Genomic DNA, 26,768 nt, shown 5'->3' with positions numbered 1-26,768 from the left:
GCTCAGGTCATGATCTTAGGGTCCTAGGATCAAGCCCCGAATTGGGCTTTCTGCTCAGCAGGGAGCCTGCTTCCCTTCCCCTCTCTCTGCCTGCCTCTCTGCCTACTGTGATCTCTGTCAAATAAATAAATAAAATCTTTTAAAAAAATAAATAAAATGGAACCATAGACCATGAAAAAATTATAAATGATTACCTGAGGAGGAGGGAAAGAACATGATGAAAGGTAAATGAGTAGAAGCTAGATGTTTCTCTATATACCTTGTTTCGCAGATTTGACTTTAGAACCATGCAAATATCTCACATAATTCTAAGGCAATATTACACTTAAGAAATAATCCCTCACTTCACACCCATTAGGATGGCTATTATAAAAAAGAAAATAACAAATGTCACAAAAGTGTAGAGAAAAATTGGAACTCTTGTGAACCACTGGTGGGAACGTAAAATGGGGCAGCCGCTTGGAAAACAGTTTGGCAGGTTCTTTAAAAAATTAAACATACAATTACCACATCATCCAGCAATTCCACTTCTGGGTATATACCCAAAAGAAATGAAAGTGGGAACTCAACTCAAACAGATATTTGTACACTCACGTTCACAGCAGCACTACTCACAATAGCCCAAAGTGGAAACAACCCAAATGTCCATCAGCGAATGAATGGATAAACGAAATATGGTCTATCTGTACAACGGAATATTGTTCAGCCTAAACAAGGGGAAAACAGGGGCACCTGTGTGGCTCAGGATTAAGCATCCAATTCACAATTTTGGCTCAGATCATGATCTCATGGTCGTGAGATCGAGCCCCCAGTCAGGCTCCACGCCAGGCATGGAGCCTGCTTGGGATTTTCTCTCCTCATTCTTTCTCTCCCTCTCACTCTGCCCCTCCACCGCCCCCCACCCGCTCACACTCACACCCTCTCTAACTTTCTCAAAAAATTTAATAAATAAATAAATACTTTAAAAATTAAAAAGAAAAAATGGTAGGGGATTTCCTACTTCTATCCAGTGAAAAGTCCTAGAAACAACTAACCCAGTAGCCATGAGCACCTTTAGCACTTTGATTCCTATCTCTAAGTACCACTTTCCAATCAAAGAAGGGCTCCCTGGGGAAATGGTTGATTCTCAGGTTTGTGGCAGGAAATGTACAAGATAGTCCTGAAATCTCTTGTTACATCATAAAAAAAAGAGCCATGTCAAAAGAACTCAGGAGTCACAGTGAAGAGGCTCCCACTGGCCAAAGGAGGGATAATAATTTGATTATCAGTAATGATAAAAAAAAAAAACTTCAATGTATTCACACATTTCAGTAGTTTAAGTCCATGATTTTGTAAAGATATGGGGGGAGAGGTAAATCTCATTATCTACCTTTGGAGGATGTTAAGGAGCCCAGCAATGACTTTGAAAATGAGGGAAGGAAAGATATCAAGCATTTATCTTGTCCTTCCATGTGAATTGTACCACTGGGTAACCAAATGGTAGATGAGAAGATGTTTCTCTCTCCAGATGAATTCCAGCTAATAAATGAAGAGAGAATGAATCATCCCAATATCACTCTGTTGTAGCTGCTAATGGGTTAACAGGTCTAGGCGATGATCACCAATGGCAGAGAACATCACAGAAGAGAGACAGGGGGTAGCAGTTATGGAAGAAATAAGATGGCTCGTGAGTTGACATGTGTCAGTTGGATGATGGGTACCTATGGGGATTCATTATATAATTCTCTCTACTTCTGAATATGTTTGAAATTTTCTGTTCTGAAAATAATGGTTAAAGCCCTTTGCGCTGTGTCATTCTCTCAAAGCAGGGTGACAACAGCTAGGAGCCGTGGTTTCTCAGTAAATATTCCCCAGGGTGTACCAACATCTGGCCCCATTTACCCCACACTCATTCTTGGCCTCTAGCATAGCGCCGAAGGCTGAACTCAGGATTTCACTATAATATGTCCTGTTCTTAGTTACAAAACTCCCTCCTCTCCAGTTTCATTGCCAGGTGTTGAGAGATTAAATCTCACCTCTATTCTAAGATGTGACTGAACTCAACTTCTGCCCTCCAGGGACGGCGGAATCTCCCCAGCTGGAGGCTGTGGGGTCGCTGATCCACACCAGCAACTTTGCTTCCCTTTGGCAAATTGGGTTTGACCAATTCTGGGGCTGGCCTGCCTGGCTTCAGTGATCTGGCTGTGGTTCCAGACTGGCTGAAAGCCCAGCTGGCTGCTATGGGGGTCAAGGCCAGCAGGGAAGCCTTGGCTTGGACAAGTGCCCCAGATGCAGAAATAATTCATGCCTGTGAGTCCAGACTCCTAGAGGAAGAAGGACTCAGGCCATCATGGATTATCCTGTGCCCTGGATCTCTGCTGGGGAGGCTGGGCCAGTAGAGGGAGTGGGGGCAGAAACAACTCTACTCTTTGCATGCTTTCTATATGCAAGGATGGTCCTCAGCATATAGGACCACCTCATTTAGCTCCCAAAACAACCCTATGAGTTTGGTACTATTCTCCCACTTGAGAGATAGACAAAATGAGAGTTAGAGATTAAACCACTTGCTCCTGCTGGTAAACAGCAGAGTGAGAATTTGAACTTGGGTTAACTGACTCAGGAGGGATCAGCAAACTTTATTAAAAGTCCACATATAGGGGCGCCTGGGTGGCTCAGTGGGTTAAAGCCTCTGCCTTCGGTTGGGTCCTGATCCCAGGGTCCTGGGATGGAGCTGCACCGGGCTCTCTGCTCAGTGGGGAGCCTGCTTCCCTTCCTCTCTCTCTGCCTGCCTCTCTGCATGCTTGTGATCTCTGTCAAAAAATAAATAAAATCTTTTTTTTTAATTTTTTTAAATTAAAAATAAATAGGGGCTCAGTTGGTTAAGCGGCTGCCTTCAGCTCGGGTCATGATTCCAGGGTCCTGGGATCAAGCCCCGCATCAGGTTCCCTGCTCAGCAGAGAGCCTGCTTCTCTCTCCCCCCCTTTCCCTGCCGCTCTGCTTACTTGTGCTCTCTCTCTAGCTCTCTGTCAAATAAACAAATAAAATATTTTAAAAAATAAAAATAAATAAAAAGTCCACATATATCTAATGGGAATGAAATCATTACTGCAAAGAGCTATCTGCGCCCTCATATTCACTGCAGCATGGTTCACAATTGCCAAGACATGGAAATGGTCAGAGTCCTTCAGTGAATGCACAGATTTTTTAAGAGGTGGCATATATATATACATATATGTATATATATATATACATATATGTATATATATGTATATATATATATATATATATATATAATGGGGTATTATTCAGCCATAAGAAAAAAGAAGGAAATCCTGCAACTGAATGGCAGTAAACAGGTTATCAGTACTGTGTGATCTCACTTATGTGTAGAACCTAAAAAAACAAATAAAGTGACCTCATAGAAGAAGAAGTAGAATAGTAGCTTCCGGGCGTTGAGGATGGGGAAATGGGCAGATGCTGGTCAAAGGGTACGAACTTCAAGGTATACGATAAATAAGGTCTGAGGATCTAACATACTGCATGGCGACTCCAGTTAACAGTACTGTGCTGTATACTTGAAAGTTGCTAAGAGTAAATTTCAAAAGTTCCCACCACAAAAAACAAACAAACAAAAAAAATAACTATGTGAGGTGATAGGATGTGTTAACTAACCTTATTGTGGTAAACATTTTGCAATTTACATGTATCAAATCATCGTGTTGCACACCTTTAACTTTACACAGTGTTACATGTCAATTATATCTCCATAAAGCTGGGGGGAGGGGAAGCCGTGTAGGAAATATTTCAGTTTTGCAGGCCAGAAAAAATTCATCTCTGCCATTATTACAGCATGAGGAAAGTCATAGATAAAATGAGAAAGTCATAGATAAAATGTAAATGAATGAGGAGGACGTGTTCCTATCATTTATTTACATAAATTTGTATTTATTTACATAAATTTATATGAACAAATTGTGGCACATCCATACAATGGAATATTATTCGGCCATAAAAAGAGAATGACTCAGGGATGCTTGGGTGGCTCAGTTGGTTAAGCGTCTACCCTCGGCTCAGGTCATGATCTCAGGGTCCTGGGATCGAGTCCAACATCCCAGCTGAGCTGGGAGCCCGCTTCTCTCTTTGCCTGCCTGATTCATGATAAGAAGCGCTGATTCACACCATGACCCAGATGAACCTCAGAAACATTATCTTGAGCGAAATAAACAGCCAGACACACCAAAACTCACATAGTGTCTGATCCTATGTATGTGAAACGTCCAGAACAGGCAGAAAGCAGGTCCGTGGTTCCCAGAAGTTGGGGGATAGTGACAGTGACTGTAAGTGAGTACAGGGTCTTATTTCAGGGTGATAGAAATGTCCTGGAACTAGACAGAGATGATGATTGCACAATTTTCTGAATGTACTAAATGCCATAGAATTATAAATTTTTAAGTGGTTCCTTTTATATTAGGTGAATTTCACCTTGAAAAAGTCCCAAAAGCAAAAAAAAATACATCGTCTACAAAACAGAGAGCCAGCCCATAGGCTGTCATTTGCAGACTCCTGCCCTACATCCTTTAACAAAACCCAGAGCTGAATAAAAAACTACAGACATATATTTAAAATCTTTTATTATTAATAATTATTATTATCAGTGTCTTCATAATTATGCTTCTGCTACCAAAGTGAACATTATTAACTCTGATGTTGGCCCCAAGCCCAGTCTTGCCCCAAGTTCCTCTTCCTCTGGCCTCTGTCCATGATCCCACCTTCACTTTGGATCCAGGGCCCAGGACTCTGTCTGTCTGTCTGTGTCAATGCTACCTCCATTAGAGCTGTGCCTAGGCCCCAGATAATGACTGTTCTCTTGAGTATAGTGTCTGTCTGCAGCCCGGAGGGGCCTTGACCTACCCTGGCAGGTGGTCCTCATGAGGTGTAAGGGAAGCAGGGGTGGGGACTGGTGATTCATCATGGGAATCCCAGCCTTTCTGCTAACTCCCAGGCCCAGCCCAGACCAGGCACTTTGGTGTGTGGGTGCATGCGTGCGTGTGTGCGTGCGTGCGCGTTTCACAGCCTAATCCCCAATTGACCTCACATCCTCAGTCAGGCCTTCTGTGCACTCAGCAATCCCTCCCTGACACCCACCTGGTCCCTGGCCTGTGCCAGGTACTTCTGGGCACCCTAAGAGGACTCAGAATCTCCCAGTTTGCAGGAGATAAAACTGGACATAGAAACTCCTAGCCCTGCATAGATGGGTCTGAGTCAAAGCGAGGCTCCCCAGGCTAGAGAGCCAGGATGGGTAAAGGGCAGACAGAACCAGGAGTAATCCAGGAGGCTTCCTGCAGGAAGGGTCCACCCCAGGACACAAATCCCAGACTCTAAAGGAAATGCTGGCTGGCCATGACATACCCCTGGCTTGAAATCTACCCAGCCTCTGTCACAAATTCCAAGGTTCAAAATGGAATCAAGGCTCTCTGGATGACTAGCCCAGGAGTTCTTGGGTGTGAAAGTCTGGAAACACTTCCGCGTGTGAATTACCCTGACCCTGACCCAGCCACAGGATAGTGGAAACATATTTTGCCCTTGGAGCACTCCCCAGGTTTCAGCTATGTGTCCTTGAGCAAGTTACTTAACCTCCCTGAGCTCATCTTCCTGCTGGGGAAAATGAGCGTAAATCGATGGTGGTATTAAACCAAAAGGGTTCTCTGGGGCTGCAATCAGTGGAAGCCGCAGAGGGACATTTCCAGGGTCCATAATGCCAAGGCAAGGTCATTCCCAGTCCAGGTGGACACTAGATGGGGATCTCCTCAGCCACCCCTCCACATTCTGGGAGCACTAGGGTAAAGCAAGCAGGATCACAATTCCTGATGTTAACTTTTCCCTCTGGCCCCAGTACGCCTCAGGACAGGGCTGATTCTGATCCTCTCTTTCTCTAAAAAGTTGATATTTTGTTATAGTGGATTTTTTGCATTCATTTTGGTCTTTTGAAATATCGCATTAAAATATAACTGGAACAAAGATTTTCAGCACCACCTTAAATTTTGAACCCCAGGCAGATACCTCCCTTACTCACTCCATCCTCCCACCAGATGGACACACAGTCCAGGCAGAGCCCACCTCCCTTTCCCACTGCCCCTGTCCCCAAGTCCTTGGAAACTGGGATTCAGAGATTCCCTTGGAATCCCCCAGAGGCTGGTCTCCGTTCCCTCCCTCCCTCCCCAGCACCTACTTCCTGAGTCCCCACTGTGGATGCTTGGTCCCCAGAGAGAGGACACTCTATAGCTGTGAAAACACCCCACCCCCTGCCCCCTGGGGAATCCCAGACCTGGCTCAGCCTGGGCATTCCCAGGCCCGCCCAGGGCCCGCCCCATACTGAGTCCCCAGCCTGGTGGGTCTCCTGGAAACTCCCAAAGCTGGTTTCGGGGTGGGAGGCCCACAGTGAAGCAATTCATACCACAGCCCCAACCACCTGGAGTCCATCCCACCTGAGTCCGGAATAAAGGGGAGGCAGGTTCATTTCTGCAGGACTCACACACCTGCTTTGCACGGGAAAAGAGGAGGACCCCTCACTGTCAATTCAGGTGAGCCCAGAAGCCAGCTCCCGGGACAAAGCCAGGGTCGGGAATCCTCCGGCCCAATCCCTGCTCTCAGCTTCCTTCGGTTGCTTGAGACTAGGACCTGGAACTGGTGAGAGGTGACAGCTCCTGATCCCAGGGGCTCAGAGCAGGCCTCAACAAACAATCTCCAGGCCCTGCACCCATCCTCTGCCTGAGCCTGAGGTGCTGACAGAAAAGAAGGCAGGAGGCGGTACCAACCCAAGGCCTCTCCTTCTCTCTCCTCCCCCAGCACAGCCAGTCTTACCAGTTTGGCGGGCACCTAAGAGTCCCCTCTGGGGCCAGCTGCCGCTCCAGAACAATAACTGCAGGAAGCGGGTAAAGTTTGCAGGACTGGCCTCAGTCTACCCCTCTTGGGAGCGTGCAGGGTTTGTTGGACCTCTAAACTACTTAGCCTCCAGGCCCCTCCTGGGATGGGTCTGGCCTGCTGACCTTTGACCTCAGCCTGGGAGGGACAGAATAGGATGGGGGAGCCCCTGAGATCCAGATGACCTTGACCTAGGGCACTCTGTCCCCATGCTTCCACTATCCCCCGCCCACAACTCCACAAGCGGCAGCCGTGTCATTCACCTCTGGACTTTGACAGAGGCCAAAGGCACCACTTAGTTCTCTATGCCCATCCCCTTCCAGTTCTGCCAAGGTCTCTGCTGAGGTCAACTGGATTTGTCCCTCAGAATCTGGAACCCCACAATGGTGGCCCAGGATATCCTCTGGATCCTGCTCGGATTGCTGCTGCGGCTGGAACCAGGGACAGGTGGGTCAGGAAGCAGAGACCCCGGGGGCCAGGACCCAGATCTGCAAGAGTGTACTACTGCCCCCTCTGCGTCCAGCCCTGTACAGGGTGAGGCTAGACACCCAGGAGGCCCCCATCTCAAGGAATCTCCAAACTCCAGATGCTCCCTGTAGGGTCAGGACAGGAGCTGAGGGACAGACTTGGGGCCAGAAGAGCAAAAATCAGTAGAGTTTCCTCAAAGTTTCCTAACTTTAGAAAGTTTGTTTATTTCATAAACATAGATTCCTTAAACATAGATTTAGGACAGGAGGAAGGGAAAAGTTTTTTACTTGATGGAGAAACAAGAAAGGGCATTTTAGGCAAAGAGAAGAACAAAGCTATAGAGGAGTCATAGAGTGGACCATCTGGAGAAGAACCTGGATTCTGGACAGTGTAAGGAATAAGCTACCTGGGTTCAAATGCTGCCTCTGCCACTTTCTAGCTGTGTGACCCTAGGCAGATGATTCAGCCTCTCTGTTCTCATTAGGGTCGTTGTGAAGATTAGACGGATTAAGTTATATAACTCACCTAGAACGGTGCTTGGCACATAGTAAATGTTTAATAAATGTTAGCTATCATCCAGCATCCCACCCAGCTCTAAGGCCAGCATTCTTGGGTTCCGGGTTCAGCCACTGATATTTCCATCACTGGGCACCGGTCCACTCTCTCCTCCCTCATCATCCTTAGGGACACTTTCCCCTCTAAAATCTCCCAAACTCCAATCCATCAAGAAAAACTACCCATTTCCTCCTCAAAACACCTGGGAACTCTTCCCATTTTTGTGCATCCCACTGGCTTCGGCCATCTTCATCCCTTGCCCCCACACTGTCCCTCCTTCCCTACTCTAGCTTCCCCCAAATCTGTTCTTCACATGGAAGCCAAAGGAGCAATCTTAGAATACCAGCCAGGCCATGACCTGCTACAGCTCCCCAGTGCTCACTGATCGTCTAAGCTCCTTAGCCGGTTGTCTGTGCCTCAGTGTCCTCATCTACACAAGGACAGTAGTGGGAGTCACAGGGTTGTCCGATGAAGAGCTGGGGGCACTGAGAAAAATGTGGAAGCAGCAGGGGGTGGGGAACAGAGGGTGCTGGGTCACTGGGCTAATGGTGTTCCTCCTCCTGCAGCCACACTGCCCCTGCTCATGGACTCTGTCATCCAGGCCCTCGCTGAGCTCGAGCAGAAGGTACCAGCCACCATTGCCAGCCACACTGCTTCTGCACTGCTGCTGTTTGCCCAGGACTCTGGCCCCCACGATGTCCTCCATCGCTTCCTGCTGGAGCAGTGGAACATCAAGGACACCAGGCTGGATCCCCAGCAACTGAGCCCAGAGTTTCAGGGCCTGATCAAGAACGTGGCCCAACATGGTATCCGTGGCAGGCAGGAATACGGAGTGGTGCTGGCACCCGATGGCTCTACAGTAGCTGTAGAGCCTCTTCTGGCAGGGCTGGAGGCAGGGCTACAAGGGAACAGAGTTGTCAGCCTGCCCTTGGACAGCACAGAGGCTCCTCTGGATACTGGAGCTGCCTTTCCAGACACTGGAACCGGGGTTCTGGATATAAGAGCCGCATCCCCAAAATTCAGGGATGCCTCCCCAGATGGTACCTCCTCAGATGTTCGAGCTATGCCTCCAAATAATAGAGCCACAGATCTAGATGACAAACCCACCTCTCCAGGTGTTAGATCTAGCTCTCCAGATGTCCCAGTCACTTCTCCAGATGTCCAAGCTTCCTCGCCAGGTGCCAAAGCCAAGTCCCCGACCACTGTGGACAGCCTCCTGGTGGTCACCCTGGCCAGAAACCTGGGTCTGGCCTTCCTCCAGGGCCCCCAGACCTGGAACCATTCAGGCCTGGGGACCGAGGGCTGCTGGGACCAGCTCTCTGCCCCTCGTACCTTCACACTCTCAGACTCTGGGGCATCGCCAATCACTATGGCTTTCCTCAATGGGGCCCTGGATGGGGCCCTCCTTGGAGATTATCTAAGCCGAACCCCTGAGCCTCGGCCATCTCTCAGCCACCTGTTGAACCAATACTATGGAGCCGGGGTGGCTGGAGATTCAGGACTTCGCAGCAACTTCCGACGGCAGAACGCAGCTGCTCTGACCTCAGCCCCCACCTTGACACAGCAGATATGGGGGGCCCTTGTCCTGCTACAGAGACTGGAGCCAACACACCCTCAGCTGCAGGGCATGAGCCAGGAACAGCTGGCAGAGGTAGCCACCAATGCTACCAAGGAATTCACTGAGGCCTTCCTGGGTGAGAAGGGGCCCCAGCCCCTGGGACCTCCCCGTCACAGATACACTCTTAGCCTCGTGTGGTCAAGGGGATCCACGACTAGAGGATTCCAGAGGGGGAAATGGGGGCTCAAGCTGGGGAACCATGGTGGCTGCACAGGTAAAGAGAGGCCAGATTTGGGTCTTAAAGGATGAATAAAAGTTCATCCAAAAAAAAAAGAAGAGGAAGAAGAAGAAGAAGAGGAGGAGTTTGGGAAGGTAGGGGGCATTCCAGAAGGTGGGCTCAGGACTCACAAAGGCACAGAGGTTCAAATGGAAGTTCAGCCATAACTTCTGTGCACCATTAGGGAAGTTGCTTCACTTCTCTGAACCTCACCTTCTTCAGTGAAGCCTGGGAAAATCATTGCTTCCTCTTGGACGCTCTGGGTGGTTTAAGAGAGATGAAGCAGGGAAAGCAAGTAGCGCACAATTAGAGTCCCACAAGACATGGAGGCTGAGATTTCTCTTTTTTCACTGTGGCTGTCCCTCCCTAGAACTCAGAGCAGAGTCAGCTGGAGAGGTTGGGTCCTGGATTGTAAGTAAAGGGCCTTAAAATAAGAGCTAAAATTCTTGGGGTTCATCCCCAAGGTGATGGGAAGCATAGCAGATATTCCAAGAGGACTGAAATGCTGTTCAATTCAGTGAAGTTAAAGCCCCGTGGAGGCCCCGTGTGTGGTGCAAAATGGAAATGTCCTCAAATCTGGAGGAACTCTGGAGGGATGGTCCATAGGTGTGCTCTAACGGGCGTGCAGGCAGGCGGCAGGCAGAGAAACAGCTGGCTGACCCCAGCCCCGGACTCCCTTCTCTGCAGGGTGCCCGGCCATTCACCCACGTTGCCGCTGGGGCGCCGCGCCCTATAGGGGTAGCCCCAGGCCGCTGCAGCTGCCCCTCAAGTTCTTGTATGTACATCACACATACCTGCCTGCGCCACCCTGCACGGATTTCGCGCGCTGCGCCGCCGACATGCGCTCTATGCAGCGCTTCCACCAAGATACTCGGGGTTGGGACGACATCGGCTACAGGTAAACTGAGGCCCCAGGCTCGAGAACCTTTTAGGGTGTTGCCTGGGTGGGCGGAGCCTGATCGGGGGCGGGGCTTTGACCGGAGCCCACGGGGAGAGGCGGAGGAGGGGCCTTGGCGGTGGGCGTGGCCAAGTGGAGGCTGCGTGGCCTTGACTCTAGTCCCGGCTTTAGGACTGGGATTCTTGGGTCTGAGATAGCAACTAGGAAAGGACGCAGGACCTGAGGAAGGAGCAAGACTTGTGTTTAAGAGCCGGGTCTGGGACGGAGCATCGATGGACTATGACCTAAGACAGAAAAGGTCTCTGAATTGGGCAGGAGCTGTACTTGAGACTGTGTGGAGGGGGCTGGGTAGAAAGGGGAGTGGCCAATGCTGAAGGTCGGATCCAGAAAGACGGGATAGTTTCTGCAGTGGCACTGTGGGAGTGGGAGGAGGATGGACGGGGCAGAGCCAGAGCGACCAGGCGGGACTTGGGTCGGAAGGGGCCCTTGGCTCAAGGGCAGAACTGGGGTAGGGGCCCAGATGAAAGGCGGGGCCTCGCTCACGCCGCATGGTGCCTGCTTCCCCCTCCCGTCTACAGTTTCGTGATCGGCTCAGACGGCTATGTGTACGAGGGCCGCGGCTGGCACTGGGTGGGCGCGCACACGTTGGGCCACAACACTCGCGGCTTCGGCGTGGCCTTCGTGGGCAACTACACAGCCGAGCTGCCTGCAAAGGCTGCGCTTCACACCGTGCAGGACCTGCTCCCTGGCTGCGCAGTGCGCGCTGGCCTCCTGCGGCCCGACTACGAGCTGTTGGGCCACCGCCAGTTGGTGCGCACTGACTGCCCTGGGGACGCGCTCTTCAGCCTGCTGCGCACCTGGCCGCGCTTCGCGGCGGTGAGTAAGGGACCCCGCCTGTGGCCCATCTTGCCGCGCAAGTTCCGAGCGCAGCCCTGACCCCTGTCTGCCTGCCCAACCGAGCAATCTATGTCCTGTCAGCATAACCTTGGCCTCATGATCCCACCCAGCCCCTGACCCTGATCACCAAAACATCGCTATATTCCCACCTGTACAATCTCATGTTACTTGCCCACTCCCTGTCTCAGCTGTACACTGGCCAGCAATCAGCGATGTACCCACCCCCTCCCTTTGGGTTCCCTGTCCTCTTCCTTATCCATTGTCCCGTGGTGACACGGGCAGGCCCCCACTCCCCAAGCCTTACACTCCCCTGTCCTTTCTTTTTTATTTTTTTAAAGATTTTATTGATTTATTTGACAGGAAGAGTGAGAGACCATAAGCAGGGGGAGGAGTAGAGGGAGAAGGAGAAGCAGGCTCCTCACTGAGCAGGGAGCCCAATGCAGGGCTCCATCTTATGACCCGAGCTGCATGGAGACACCTAACCATCTGAGCCACCCATGCTCCCCTCCCCTGTCTTTTCTAGAATGTGAAACCAAGAACGGCCAGGAGGGCCTCCAGGAGATCCAGAAAGGAGCCACCTCCAACAAACGTGCCAGCCACAGACCTCCAATAAAGAGACAGTGGAAAGAAAGTCTGTATCTATGCATCATCTGTGTTTGCACATGTTGTCTTTTTTTTTTTTAAGATTTTATTTGTTAATTTGAGAGAGAGAATGAGTGGCAGGGAGGGGCAGAGGGAGAGGGAGAAGCAGACTCCCGTCTGAGCGTGAAGCCCAATGTGTGACTCAGTCCCAGGACCCTGAGATCATGACCTGAGCCGAAGGTAGACGCTTAACCGACTGAACCACCCAGGTGCCCTGCACACATTGTCTTAATTTGTGTTTGCCTAGAAGCAGACCAGAGACAAGAATTTCAGTGCAAGTTGTTTGGGAGACGAGGGTGATCCCAGGATGTACCAGTTGGGGAATGAGGAAGAGGTAGGGAAGGAAAGGCAGCCGGGAAAGGGTACTTAATCAAGTAAGTTGGCACTGAGGGGACATGGAGCTCAATCCCTCTGGGGACCTCCGGGGGACAATAAGACACACACCTCAGAGTCATACTGATCCAAGGGAGCAGGAGTATTGATCCTCCAACCCTCGTCATCATTTGGTTAAGGGCTGATCTCCAGGAGGTATTAATTCTCCAGCACTTTGGGGCTGCGTATTGTATGGGTAGAGTAGGCTCCCTCATCAGAGAAAGACCTCCAGCAAACATGCAGGGAGGTGGGAGTGGATCAGTATTCAGTGAAGTGAGAAAGACTCATGGGAACATACATCGGAACATGGGGCAGTGAATGGATTGAGAACAGCATGAGGGAGGCGGGCATATCTAAGGTGCATGCATCTATGTGAACATGTCCAGCTCCAAGAAAAAAGGGTCTTTGGCTCATGGAAGGTCCTACTCCTTGGGACAAAGTTTATAGAATTTGTAAGTCATGGGGCAAAATGAAAATGCAGGGCCCCTTGTTCAAAAAGCAGGAACTTCAAGACAACAACAGCAAAGCATGAAATCAAACGCAGTGTAGTACCCGTCTAAGCATGTGGGTCTTCAATGACTGCCCAGACCACATGCCCGTGAAAGTGGTCCTACCCACCCTATCCTGTGAATTCTGGCCACCCTTGCCTTTGCACAAACTGTTCCTTCTATCTTGTATGCTCATCCCATGGTCAACTCCTTATGATTTGTGCCACAAGTGTCACCTCTTCAGGGAGGTCCTCCTGGATTTTTCCACTTAGCCTCAGTCTCTGCTCCAATCTATTTTCCTCCAACTCCTCCTCACCAGCTAGGAATGTCCTACATTGATGTTCAGGATCTCTCTCCCCCACTGAACTGTGTGCTCCAGGAGGGCAAGAACCAAGTTTGTTCAGTTCCCTGTGGCTTCTCCGACACCTCAGTATATAATAGGCACTCAGGAAACATTTATTGAGTGAAAAAAGACTCCCATTATGAACCTTCTGGAGCTAATATTTTCATCTTGTTGTACAAATAAGGAAACCGAGGCTCAGAGAGAGGAAGTGACTCACCTGAGGTCACACAGTGAGTGAAGGACCAGCTGGCACTGGAACCCACTCCTGGGCCAGGATTCGGCTGAATCTCATGCTGACTCATTCATTTCTTAGAAGAGCATTTGCCCACCTCTTTTTACAAGTACAACAGAGATACAGGAAGATACAGACAAAGTGCACTGGACTGTACAGCTCAATACATTTTCACAACAGAACACACCCTTGTGACAAGTGCTCACCCAATTCAAGAAAGGGGACATGTTAAATTTGCTATGTGACTTTCACCACCATTAGGAAAAACAAAACAAAACAAACAAATATATATATGCCAAGAACCTTCTCTCATGCTCCCCTACTCTCCTCCAAAGGAACTAACATCCTGACTTGTTCCACAGTTTTGCCTCCTTTGCGACTATATTAAAGGGACCACAAGGTATTTACTGTTCACCGTTTGTGATTCATCTGGGTTCAATCAATCATCCAGCAGTTTGCTTGTTTCCTTGCTGCATGGTATCCCACTGCAGATGGGATCACAACTGATCCATTCCACAGTAGACGGACACTAGGGTGGCCTCCAGTTTGGGACTATCACAAAGAGCGCTAGTGGGCTTGTCTGTTGGGTGTATACCTAACACTATAACCACTGGACCAGAGGAAGGGTGTAGGGTCACTGTTAGGAGATCATGCCAGTTTTCCAACTTAGGTGAATTGATCTACACTCTGACCAGCAGCGGAGGAGCGCTCCAGGTACCGTGTATTCTCACCAGCACCTGGTCAGTCTGTACCCATTCTGCAGAGAAGGTATCTGAGGCTCAGAGAGAGGCATTACTGCCTCCGGATCAATGAGAGATTCTGGGTCCTGCTTTGTCATCTCCTCTGCCTCCCGCATCCTGCCCCCGCTCTGCCCTCCCAGCCTGGCTGTGGGGTGGGGTGGGACAGACAGGGTCACGTGGAGTTGCGTTCAGCGGGAGGAAGCGAGGTAGGGCGCAGGCGGCTGCTGATTTTGGGGCTGGCCAGAAAATCAAGGTAAGGGAGAGAGGGCGTGTGGCCACTGAAGGGGTTCCCTGGGGCTGAAGCTGAGAGTGGGGAGGGGGCCAAGATGAAGACAGCATGTGGGAACACAATGGGCAGAACTGTCACCCCCTTGTCCTCCAGGAGAACCCCTGCCATGGACCCACCATCACCGTGCAAGACCTCCCAAACCCAACAGGCAGCAGCTTCATCCCCGCTAACCTCCTACCGCTGGCACACAGGAGGCGATGGGGAGAAAGTAGCCGGAAGCTCCCGCTGGGGCCGACTTGCAGGCTGGGGCAGGGCATTAAGCCACCAGGAGCCCAGAGTCAGCAGCCAGCCTGCCTCTCGCTCTCTCTTCCGTCGTGTCCTCTCTGCGCCCCCCAAGGAGTCACGCACAAGCCGCCTGAGGCTATCCAAGACCCTCTGGGCAAGGCAAAAGAGCCTGCCGCTGGAGCCAGGACCAGAGCCAGAGGCCCAAGGTACATGGTTCCCCCTTCCCCGGGCTGGGAGGCCGGATGCTTAGGTTTTGTCTGCCTCCTGAGCACCAGCCCTACAGACACAGGAAGTTGTGGGGTGTGCAAAAGCCCAACAGGAAGTGGCTGGGGCCCAGCTGCCCTCTTCCCTCTTCCCCCTCACACAGGGACTGGGGGGTGAGGGGAGTGGCCAGGGACCTGTGGACTGGGGGTCCATCCTGGGGAAGGGAGAGGGAAGAGATGGAAGGTATTACTATCCAGATGCCAAATGGCTCTTGGCCCCAGTGGGTCTCTCCTCAATGGGTCTCTGTTCATATGAGAATGAGCCCAGGTTCATTCTCTCCTGCCTGGATATCCACCTCTGCTCTCTGGCCTTCATATCTTCAGTTTCTTCACTTCTTTGAACCTCAGCTTCTCCATCAGTTAAATGGGGGTCATAATCCCTACCTTAAAGCATACATTATTTCATTTGCTCATATTCATTCATTCATTCATTCATTCATTCATTCATTCATTCATTCAAACAGAGGTCTGTTGAGCATTTACGACCTGCTGGGCCTTGATTTAGTCACTATGGATACAGCAGCAAACAAAACAGATGAAACTTCCTGCCCCATGTAGCTCACGGTGTAGTGGGTATGACAGACAGTAAACAACTAAACCAGAAATGACAGATGGGGCTGTTCCACAAGGGATCTAGAAGAGAAAGGGATGCCTTGAAGACTGGAGTTCAGGAATGCAGCACTAGCCCAGGGCCCAGCAAGTTTTAAGTGACCTATTGACAAGTGGAGTATTTATTCCCCTGATGGGAAAACAGTAAGACAGACAGATGATCTGGGAGCGTTGGTTCAGCTCATCTATTCCGAGAAGCTCATTCTCACTGTTGTTATTCCCGTTCTGCAGAGGTATCCCTTCGGCCCCCTTCAGGGTATCCAGTATTGCCCACTCCATAGGACCCAGAGAGAGTTCTCCAAAAAGCAGGACTGCTCCTCCCCTGCTCAGACACCTCCTGTGGTTCCCCATTTCCTCCAGTTCTCTAACTGGTACCCAAGGTTCTGTACCAGTCTCATCCTGGATCTTCCCCCTCTAGCCTCTGAGCCCTATGGGCCCTTCTTGCTTTTTCTGGGCCTTGCCATCTCCGAGCCTTTGCCCAAGCTGTTCCTGTCCTAGTCCCCTCCATCTCTGTCAAAATCCAACCTGCTGGTCAAGACCCAGCACAAACCTACCATCTCTGGAGGTTCTCCTTGCCCCATTACACCACCACTTCTCCCTGCACTGATCTTTTTTCTATTCCTTTCTCAAACTTGGAATGCTTTCTACCTTAGATTAGTTCTTTGTGTAAGGAACCAAGGATGCTGTCTTGTTTAACCTCTTGGACCTACCTACCTACTATCTTGGTTAAGAGAAGAATGCTTGTGTCTGAAGCCCAGCTCAGCCACTCACAAGCTGTAGGACCCTGGGCAAGTCACTCAACCTCTCTGTTTTTCAGTTTTCTCCTTAGCAAAATGGGGGTGATAGCCATTGAGTGGCTTTCAGAGGATTAAATGAGAGAATGCATATGGAGCAGTAAACACAGTACATGGCCCATGTGTCCACTACCCATGGCCTGTGGGAACAAGGACAAAAGAGGGGTGGAAACTTGTCCAACAGCAGCCTGACTTGGCTGCCAGTGGACTGGGGTGCAGGGGGAGGTGGGGAGGAGACACCTGGGAGGGAAACCCGATGAGCCTCTGTGAATGAAGAGGGTCCTCTGAGGGAGAGGAAAGGACTCCCAGGTCCCCAATACCTACTCCTCTCCCCAGAGCCTGAGCCAGAGCCAGAGACCCCTGCCCCACAGATCCCTGAGGCTCCCACACCTGATGTACCCATCTGGAACATTGGGGCCTTCGCCCTGCTCGATGGGAAGCTGGTGCTGCTTGGGGGTGAGGAGGAGGTGAGAAGGGGCACAGGGATGAGAGGAGGGAAGAAGAGGGAGGGAAGGAGACAGAAGAGTGGGTGGGGAGGATAATGAAAAGTGGCTGCCTCTCCTTCTGTCTGCCTGTCTGCCTCCTCTGTATGACTACCCACTCTTATGAACAACAGGGTCCACGCCGGCCCCGGGCAGGGAGCGCTAGCTCTGAAGGCAGCATCAGGGTAGCCGTGGGAAACCTCAGGGATCCAGGTAAGTTTCAGAGATGTGGAGGATGAGGGCATTTGTGAGCATGTCTAAGTGGGGGCAGAATTCAAGATGATCCCATGCCCCAACCTTCCACCCCTGACCACCTACAGATCGGACCTCTGGAAAGACTGAGCCAGACACGGCTGGCCCCAACCAGGTCCACAACGTTCGGGTAAGGCATCCAGTGGGAGGTGGAGGGGAGAGCAAAGACACCCAGACCCCCAGAGATGAAAGGGGACTCTTACTGAAGGATCTTGGGCAGGCCATTCTTTGGCTTCAGTATCCCTATCAGTCAAATGGAACTAATGAGAATCCCATCCCCCCACCCAGTCCCAGGGCTGTTTATTAGAAGTCAACAGAGAATGCAGAAAAGCACACGATTGGCGCTTTAGAAAAAGGAGCTGTTGGTTGTCTTTATTATAACTGCTAACACAGCCTGAGCTTGTGGTCTCCCCCAAACCAGCAGACCATCCAGGACATTGTTGGGGGAGAGAAGTTGAGGATGGAGAACAGAGTTCTGTCCAGCTGATACCCCCCTTCCCACAGGGATTGCTCAAGCGGCTGAAAGAGAAGAAAAAGGCCAGGTCAGAGCTCGGAGCCAGTGCCTCCCGGGATGGGTAAGAGTCTCTGAGAGGCAGAAGGGGCTCTTCTGGGATCAGCATTCCCCCCTCACCTGCCTATCCTTCCCACCTTCACCAAATACCTCCAATGGCCCCCTCAGTGTCCTGCCCCATGTTGAGCAATGCCGAAGCCACCATTCGGCTGAAAGGTAGGGGCAGGGTCTACACGCTGATTCTAAATCAGGAACTAAGTCACACCCTGGTCTAGGAGTGTCAGGAAAGGGACCCCTGAGCTGAGATCTGAAGGATGGATGGAAGTTCACCTGGCCAAGAGGGACAGGAAACAGCGAGTACAAAGGCCAAGAGGCCAGACAAAGTGACAAAAAGAAGGCCAGGATGACTGGAACTCAGAAAAAGGGATTAAATGCAGGGAAATGTGGTGAAAAGGTGACAAGGATTGTACTATACAAGGTAACACTGGCCACGACGAGGAGTTGAATTTTTATCCTAAAAGCGATGGGCTCAAGCCCAATTTAGGTTCAGGTTCATCCTGGCCTCCCTCCACCCTTCAGGCTATAGGGGATGGGTCGGTGGTGAGGAGGGAAGAATGACCACTTGTTTAAACGTCCCAGGGGCACCTGCGTGGCTCAGTGGGTTAGAGCCTCTGCCTTCAGCTCAGGTCATGATCACAGGTCTGGGAATCGAGCCCCAGATCGGGCTCTCTGCTTGGCGGGGAGCCTGCTTCTCCCTCTCTCTCTCCCTCTCTCTGCCTGCCTCTCTGCCTGCTTGTGATCTCTGTCAAATAAATAAATAAAATCTTTAAAAACGAAAACAAAAACAAAAGTCCCCTCCCCAGACCCCCCAGTGCTCTGGGATCTCGGGAGTCGCTGGCCACACTCTCCGAGCTGGACCTGGGTGCTGAGCGGGATGTAAGGGTTTGGCCACTGCACCCCAGCCTCCTGGAGGAGCCCCACTGCTTCCAGGTAAATGCAGACAACTCTCCACCTCACCCCGACCCTTTGGTTCTATGCTTGGCCTCAACCTCACCCTTGAACCCCGTCTCCAACAGGTAACGTGGACCGGCGGGAGCCGCTGCTTCTCTTGCCGCTCCGCGGCTGAGAGAGACCGCTGGATCGAGGACCTTCGCCGCCACTTTCAGCCCAGCCAGGTCAGTACAGCAGATAAGTTGGATGGACATGGAGGCCCCGCTCACAGCCCGCTCCCCTCCTTTCCCCAAACCAAACCCCCGCCCGCGCCCTAACCCTGCCTCTTTGACACACCTGCCGGCTAACACCTTCTCAACCACTCCGAGACCTTCCTCAGTTTCCGTCTGTTACCAGTTCCTAGTAAAACACCCGGGTCCCTTCTATTCAATCCGGGACCTCGTCGCACCCAAAACCCCGCCTACCAGGCAAACAGCAAGTCCCCACCCCGCGGCTGCTCCTGCTACCCCGGAGCCCGCATCTCTCCACAAGAGCACAGAAAAGCTAGAGGGCTTTCGCCAAACCGCCTTGAGACCGCCGTGGCCCCTGTCTTTCCCCAAGGGCCCAGCGATCTCCCTGGGGGCACGGTGCCCCACGTCGAGCACCGACGCCTCCCCCAACCCACTCCGGTCCGCAGGACAACTTGGAACGGGAAGAGACGTGGTTGAGTGTGTGGGTGCACGAGGCAAAGGGACTGCCCCGAGCAGCGGCGGGGACAGCAGGCGTGCGCGCCGAGCTGTGGCTGGACGGCGCTCTACTAGCGCGCACGGCGCCGCGGGCTGGCCCGGGCCAGCTCTTCTGGGCCGAGCGCTTCCACTTCGAAGCGCTGCCGCCGGCGCGTCGCCTGTCGTTGCGGCTGCGCGGAGCTGGCCCGGGGGGAGCGGCGCTGGGCCGCGTGTCACTGGCACTAGAAGAGCTGGGAGTCCCCCGCGCGCCCGCCGCGGGTCTGGAGCGCTGGTTCCCGCTGCTCGGGGCGCCAGTAGGCGCCGTGCTGCGGGCGCGGATCCGGGCGCGGCGCTTGCGCGTGCTGCCGTCCGAGCGGTACAAGGAGCTGGCGGAGTTCCTCACTTTCCACTACGCGCGCCTCTGCGGGGCGCTGGAGCCCGCGCTGTCTGCCCAGGCCAAGGAGGAGCTGGCGGCTGCCATGGTGCGAGTGCTGCAGGCCACCGGCCGGGCGCAGGTGCGGCGCTGCGACGGGGCGGACCCGAGTGACCAGAGGCTAACTGATCGCACGCTCTGGGCAGCAGAGTGTAGGGGGGACCCGTGGCTAAGGACCCCGGCGGCAAAAGGGGGGCGGGGCACCGGGAGGGGGCGGGACCTGAATGTCAGCTGTGAGGGGCGGGGCCTGAACTGAGTCTCTGAGCGGAAAGATTTAAATTTCTGCTGTGAGGGCTGTTAAGTTCCGGCTTTGAGAGCCCTAGCAGAGAGGACCCGGCCAGAGCAGCAGCTAGGAGGGGATGGGGCCTATGTCCCAGGTGTGAGTGATTGGCCAAGGGCTCGTAACCCCCCTGGCTCAGTCCGCTCCCCGCGCAACCTAAAACCCACTGTCCCCAGGCACTGGTGACAGACCTGGGCACCGCAGAGCTGGCACGCAGTGGAGGCCGTGAGGCGCTGCTATTCCGGGAAAACACGTTGGCCACGAAGGCCATTGATGAGTACATGAAGCTGGTGGCGCAGGATTACCTCCAAGCCACTCTGGGTGAGCCAGAGGGTGGATGTCAGAGGCCATCTGGGTGGGCTAGGAAACTCCAAGGGGGAGATCTGGGAGTTCCTAGGTAACCTGAATGCTAGTGGTGGGTAATACCTTTGGGGATGCTGGAATCCTAGAGGCAACTGGGGGCTCCCCCAGAGATGCTAGGTGTCTCCGGAGGAAGCTGGAGACAGAGTTGGAGGCTGAGTGTCATCGGTTCTGGTGGTCATGGCCCCGTCCTCTTGTCTGGCTGTGCTGAACTACAGGGCAGGTAGTGCAGCGTCTCTGTGCCTCCAGTGAGGACTGTGAGGTGGACCCCAGCAAGTGCCCGGCTCCAGAGCTGCCACAGCACCAGACCAGACTTCGGAACAGTTGTGAGGAAGTCTTCCAAAACATCATCCACTCCTACAAGTAAGAATCAGGGCCCCAGCACCTAGCCCTACTTCTTAGCCACTGTGCTAATAACCCTGATCCCCAAATAGGGTTGCCAAATAAAAACAGAATGTCCAGTTATATGGGATGCATGCAACATTTGGGACATACTTATACTAAAAAATTATTCATTTTATCTGAAATTCAAGTTTGTCCTGAAGTTTTGTTTGCTAAGTCTGGTAACCCAGTCTCCATGTCATGTCAGCTTGGGGTTATTGACCTCAAGTAATCTGGGACCCAATTCCTTGTCCTCTAACTACAGGGGACTCCATATCCTAATACCATGCTACCTGACCCCAGTTAACATAGGACCTCAACATGACCTTTGATTCCAGGTGATGCTAAACCCCCAATCTCATGACCCTTGATCTTAAATGACTGTATACTCCAAAGTCCATGCAACTGATCACAAGAACCCTGGGATTCTAATTTCTTAAACTCTGATCCTAGGTTAACCCATATGTCTAGTCCCACATCACTTGGGACATCAATACCATAATTTCTGAACCTAGGTGACTCTGTAGCCTCAAGCCCATCTTACTGGACATTCTGTTACACTTTATGTAATCTGGCACCCAAATCTCGTGTTCTACCTCCCGGACTACTAATTCCAAAAGTCACCACAATAACTACACCATAAACCCTGACCCCAAGCATTATTATCCCCAATGTCTCCAATCCTGGAACCCACAGTGCAGGTGATCCCTGACTTCTGACTTAGGATCTTGACATGAATATGACCTTTATGTCCATTCCCTCTCCCTTTGACCATTGCCTCTTTTCCCCCAGCTGGTTTCCAGCGGAGCTGGGCACCGTGTTCTCAGGCTGGCGAGAAGCATGCAAGGCACGTGGCTCTGAGGCACTGGGCCCCCGACTGGTGTGCGCCTCTCTCTTCTTGCGCCTCCTGTGTCCTGCCATCTTGGCACCCAGCCTCTTTGGTCTGGCACCAGAGCACCCTGCACCTGGCCCAGCCCGCGCCCTCACACTGATCGCCAAGGTTATCCAGAACCTTGCCAACAGTGCCCCGTAGGTCCCTGGAGGCTGGGGGGGGGTGGTGGTACATGCCAGGCAGTGGGGTGGCAGATGCCTGGTCTGACCCATCCAGTCCGACCTTTTCCCAGGTTTGGTGAGAAGGAGGCATACATGGGCTTCATGAATAGCTTTCTGGAGGATCACGGGCCAGCCATGCAACACTTCCTGGACCAAGTGGCCATGGTGGATGTGGATGCAGCACCCAGTGGCTACCAGGGCAGCAGTGACTTAGCTCTCCAGCTGGCAGTCCTGCATGCCCAGCTCTGTACCATCTTTGCTGAACTTGACCAGGTACGGCCAGATCCCAGAGCCCAGGATGGAGCCAGGGAGGCAAGAGGGCAGGGAGCCTATGGTCTTAGAGAGCTTGCTTACCATCCTTCCTACATGCCTCATCAGGCAACCCGTGACAGCCTGGAACCACTGCCCACCATCCTGCGAGCCATTGAGGAGGGCCGGCCTGTCCCTGTGACTGTGCCGATGCGGCTCCCACCACCCCCAGCCCAAGTTCACTCCAGGTAATCAGGCTGCCTCAGGTCTGATCCAGTTTTGATAGGTGAAAGCAGGGGCAGGACCAAAGGCAAGCACAGAGTCAGACTGGGGCCAGAGGTGAAGACAAGATCACATCAGGGGTCAGGAACAGCAGTCACCTTGGGATTCACTGTCAGAAACTGTTGCATAAAGGTAAGAGGCTGGAGAAGGGGTCCCCCAAGGGATCAGAGAGAGGTTCACAGTATGGTCAGAAGGCAGGTACTGGATCAGATTGGAGTCCAAGGTGAGGATGGGTCATTGCAGAGGCTAGGGAGACGTCACTTTTGGGGTCACACAGAGAAAGTGACATTGTGGTCAGTGATGAGGGTCAGGTTTTAGTGAGAGCTTGTGGATGGGGTCAAATCAGGGGTTAGATCAGGGTCAGATGTTAAGATGCACCATCAAGGGTCAGGGACAGGTTCATATGTAAGCAGAGGTCAGGCCAAGGACCAAATGGGGTCAAGAGTTGTTGTTTTTTTTTTTTTAAGATTTTATTTATTTATTTGACAGACAGAGATCACAAGTAGGCAGAGAGGCAGGCAGAGAGAGAGAGAGAGAGAGGAGGAAGCAGGCTCCCTGCTGAGCAGAGAGCCTGATGTGGGACTCGATCCCAGGACCCCGAGATCATGACCTGAGCGGAAGGCAGCGGCTTAACCCACTGAGCCACCCAGGCGCCCCTGGGGTCAAGAGTTATAGGTAAAGTCATATGGTGAGAGATCAGGGACCATGGTCTGTGAGGAGGCAGAGACAGGATCAGCTTAAGGTCAGAAGTCAGGGACAAAAAAAGGGGTCAGACAGAGAAGAAAGAGGGTATCCCTGTGAGCAGAGGTCAAACCCAGGGTCAGATTGGAATCAGAGATGGTCATGTCAAGGGTCACAGAGAGGACTGGATTGTCAGAAGTCCAGGAAAGGGTCAGAGAACAAAATGTGATTCCATCAGTGACAAGGTCACATAGAAGTCAAAGATCAGAGGTGGAGTAATTTCTGGTCAGAGGTAGGTCTGGGGGTCACCTCCGGGGCCAGCCAAGGATCTGAGCTCTCCCATTCCACCTCCAGCTTCTCTGCAGGAGAGAAGCCAGGCTTCCTGGCTCCCCGGGATCTCCCCAAGCACACCCCTCTCATCTCCAAGAGCCAATCGTTCAGCGTTCACGGCGTCCATGGCGCAGGGAGTTGGGCGCGACCGCAGCCAGACGAAGAGCGACTGCCCCGGCCGCCCCGGCCAGTGCAGCGCACACAGAGCGTCCCGGCTGGCCGCCCTGCTCGTCGCCGCCCCTCTGCAGGGCCCCGGCCACGACCCAAAAGCTCGCTCCGCACCGGGCCCGCCCCCCGAAGTCGGCCCTGGACCGGGGCCTCAGCATCTTTGCCTCGGAAGCCGTCGGTGCCGTGGCAGCGCCAGCTGGACCAGCCGCGGGATAGAGACCAGGCTCTAGGCACGCACCGACCCGTGGGCAAGGTGAGGTCCAGCTCAGGTCTGCCCACCGAGGGAAATGACAGGACTGGAAAGACAGAAAGCCAGGCAGTTCTGGGTTCAAATGCCGAATTCGCTGCTCTGTGTGACCCCGGGCCTAGCACAACCCTCTCCGAGCCTCAATTTGTTCCTCTGTAAAACGGGAGCGAGGTTTCCTAACGGGGCAGGGCAGTGAGGAAGCAGAGCGCAGAGGACAAGGAGGTCAGAGTTTTTCGGGGAGAAGATCGGGCGGGACGACGGGTCAGGTTACAGCTGCTCCCTCCCTGCAGTTAGCAGAGCTGCAACGTGAGGTGGCCGCCCTGCGCGAGGAACAGAAGGCTCTGTCCGGCCTGGTGGAGTCGCTGGGCACCCACCTCCGGGTTTTGACGGAGAAGCAGGAGCAGCTTCAGGGCCAGCTGCAAGACCTGGACTCCAGGCTCCGTGAAGGGTGAGCCCCGCCCTCCTGCATTAGCTCTGCCCCGGGGTGATCCTGTTGTAATCAGATCTGTCCTGGCCCCACTTTCATTCAGGCCCCGCCTCTCAATCGCTCGCAAATCACTCCTGGTAGACCACGCCCCCTTCCGGCCCCGCCCCCAACACACCTGTTTCTCCCCGCCCCTTGGTCAGCCCACCCCAGGTCGCTGGCGAGTCCTGACTTCCAGGCCTTACTCCTCAATCAGGCCCTCCCAAACAGGCTGGTCCCTGGCCTCTCAGACTGGACACACCTTCATCCCTGTCACCACCTCACCCGGGACGATCCAAGCCCTGCCCTCAAGATTTGGTTGTCTCCTCTCATCCCAGCCATTCTAGGCTCGGATTCAGCCCGGGCTTCGTTTATCTAGGCCCCGCCCCGCTGCATGGACAAACCCCGCCTCCGCCTTAGCCCCGCCTCCAAATTCCTGGCTGTCCAACCTAGAGCTGGAGGAGAGTTTCTCAGCCTCTGACCCTCCCCTCTTGCCCCTGATCCCCACAGGACCCCGCAGTCGAATCCAGGGCATGGTGCTCCAAGCAGTGAGGATCACAGGCTTAAAAATCTGGTGAGTCCCCTGCCCTAGCCCCGGGGAAGATCTGGGGGGTGAGGGAAGCAGAGTTGGGGCGCAACCCTCCTCTGGCTCCGAGCCCATTGCCACCGCCTCTCCAGGAGCGCCGCCTGGCTGAGATGGAGCGTACTCAGGCCCAGCTGAGGAATGTGGTCGACGGCCTGCAGCTTCCCAGAACGTCGGGATCCCGGAGCCAGCCACTACCCCTCAAACCAGCCTGCATCAATGGAGATACCACTTGAGCTACCCACCCTGTTCAACGTGGTCTGGGAGCAGATAGCCGTCTTAAAGGCTTGTCCAACGCCTGGCACCGTGAGGTTACCCAGTAAAATTTTGATTTTAGTAAAATGAATGTTGGTTTGTTGTTGTTGTTTTTGCCCCTAAGTGTGGCCAATCAGAAAGCATGCCCCTCCCACCGTTCAAGTCTCCCGATTTCTCCCCTAATTGGAAGTCTCATGGAAGGGACAGTACAAGGAGATTCTCACCAGCTGTGTGACCTTAGACTGTTATTCTCTTAGATCCTCAATTTCCTCATCTGAAAAATGGATCTAAAGTTTCTTCACAGTAAAAGGCCCATTGTCTAAGATGTTCAATAAAGGAATTCATCATTGTTAGGGACAGCAGCTGTTTCTGATCATCTTCCTAGAGCATCTTCCTAGGCCCCCAAACCCCACACAAGGTCCCTCACGACAGGGACAGCATGGGTCTGGGAGGCAGATGAAGGAAGGGGCGAGTAGGTGTGGAGACGATTGAGCTCTGTGAGAGTAGGCTGAGTAAATGAGTGGGCATTTGAATCGAAGGTGGGCGAGGGGTAGGGTGAATGGGGCAATAGGCAGATAAATAGGTTAGCATTTGGCGGAAACTTGCCCTGGTACGTGAGTAAATAGACAGTTAGCTGGGATAGGTGTGTCTGCCTAGGAAAGCCTGGATCACAGTAGAAAATAAATCCTTGAGTTAGTTGAGTAGGTGGTTATAGACATTGTATGAATATTTGTTGGGATTTCCTGAGTCTCTTGACCTAGGCAGTGGGGAAACAGTAAGGAGCTGGGCAGACAGGACCTTTTTCCTCATGGAGCTTACACTCTAGTGGAGACAAGTAAATGTGGAATCGAAGGATGGAAGTCTGCCTGGCCAGGTGGAAGCATGTGTGTAGGAATGGGTGGTTGCTTGCTTGGTTGTTTGGATATGTAAGTATTTACTTGGGTGGTGGGTGGACGGGCAGGTTGATGGGATGTGGATGGCTGGGTTGAGTGGGTATTCAGACGAGTGGTTGGGAATTTGGGTGTGTGGCTAACTCGCTGACAGGACCAGATGTTGGTTGAGTGGTGGATGGATGAGTGGGTAGTTGGGAAGTGGATGGGTGGTTTGAATGGGTGTTTGCATGGATGGGTGGATAGTTGATTGGTTGACTAGATAGATGAATGGGTAGGGAGATGAATGGGCGATTGGACATACTGGTGGGTGGTGGATGGAAGAAGGCGGCAGACCTGTTATGTATTCATGATGGGGTAGTTCTGGAGGCTGTGATCCTTGGGGTTGCGTGGAGAAGGGGGGCTTAGCATTGGGGACCTAGGGCAGCTCTAGGGTCATGGAGGTGCTGAAGTCCAGAGTGGATAATGGTAAAGGAGGGAGAAGACTCGTGATTGAAAGTTGCTGACTGGGGACCGGGGACTGAAGGATAAGGATTGGCTGGGTGGAGTTTTCAATGACCTATAAATGACCCATGGGGGAACTTCTCTGCCCCCCTCCCTTCTGGTGCTATAACAGGCCTAGCATTGGAAGAACCAGTAGGGTGAAGAGGAGCTATTGGGGGC

The 26,768-nt window shown here is 52.7% G+C and overlaps 3 protein-coding genes across 4 annotated transcripts in view; 2 read left to right on the top strand and 1 right to left on the bottom strand.

Moving 5' to 3' along the window:
• Window positions 1-14,921, bottom strand: part of LOC132011114 (ultra-long-chain fatty acid omega-hydroxylase) — a 57,671-nt gene extending 42,750 nt beyond the window's left edge. The window contains exon 1 of one of the 2 annotated variants that reach the window (XM_059389278.1): window positions 14,831-14,921. The gene's annotated coding sequence lies outside the window, so the exon portion shown is untranslated. Of the gene's footprint in view, window positions 1-13,615; window positions 13,686-14,830 lie in introns of those variants that run through there. The other variant, XM_059389276.1, reaches the window with a different exon arrangement.
• Window positions 6,417-12,202, top strand: PGLYRP2 (peptidoglycan recognition protein 2). The gene is made up of 6 exons (XM_059387762.1): window positions 6,417-6,560; window positions 7,224-7,347; window positions 8,490-9,617; window positions 10,446-10,656; window positions 11,235-11,532; window positions 12,077-12,202. The coding sequence occupies exons 2-6, from the start codon at window positions 7,284-7,286 to the stop codon at window positions 12,164-12,166; spliced, it is 1,791 nt and encodes a 596-aa protein (XP_059243745.1). The 5' UTR covers window positions 6,417-6,560; window positions 7,224-7,283; the 3' UTR covers window positions 12,167-12,202.
• On the top strand, window positions 14,546-25,306 carry RASAL3 (RAS protein activator like 3). The gene is made up of 18 exons (XM_059389275.1): window positions 14,546-14,623; window positions 14,753-15,090; window positions 16,887-17,017; window positions 17,167-17,245; window positions 17,353-17,414; window positions 17,789-17,859; window positions 18,659-18,785; window positions 18,872-18,970; window positions 19,423-19,965; window positions 20,340-20,484; window positions 20,742-20,886; window positions 21,697-21,933; window positions 22,029-22,230; window positions 22,336-22,454; window positions 23,524-23,920; window positions 24,205-24,362; window positions 24,888-24,951; window positions 25,056-25,306. The coding sequence occupies exons 2-18, from the start codon at window positions 14,766-14,768 to the stop codon at window positions 25,194-25,196; spliced, it is 3,045 nt and encodes a 1,014-aa protein (XP_059245258.1). The 5' UTR covers window positions 14,546-14,623; window positions 14,753-14,765; the 3' UTR covers window positions 25,197-25,306.
• Window positions 25,307-26,768: the final 1,462 nt, after the last annotated feature.

This window comes from Mustela nigripes, chromosome 2 (assembly GCF_022355385.1).
Source record: "Mustela nigripes isolate SB6536 chromosome 2, MUSNIG.SB6536, whole genome shotgun sequence".
NCBI classification, from domain to species: Eukaryota; Metazoa; Chordata; class Mammalia; order Carnivora; family Mustelidae; genus Mustela; species Mustela nigripes.
Note: the sequence above shows the minus strand (reverse complement) of the source record. Positions and strands in the feature narration are given on the sequence as shown.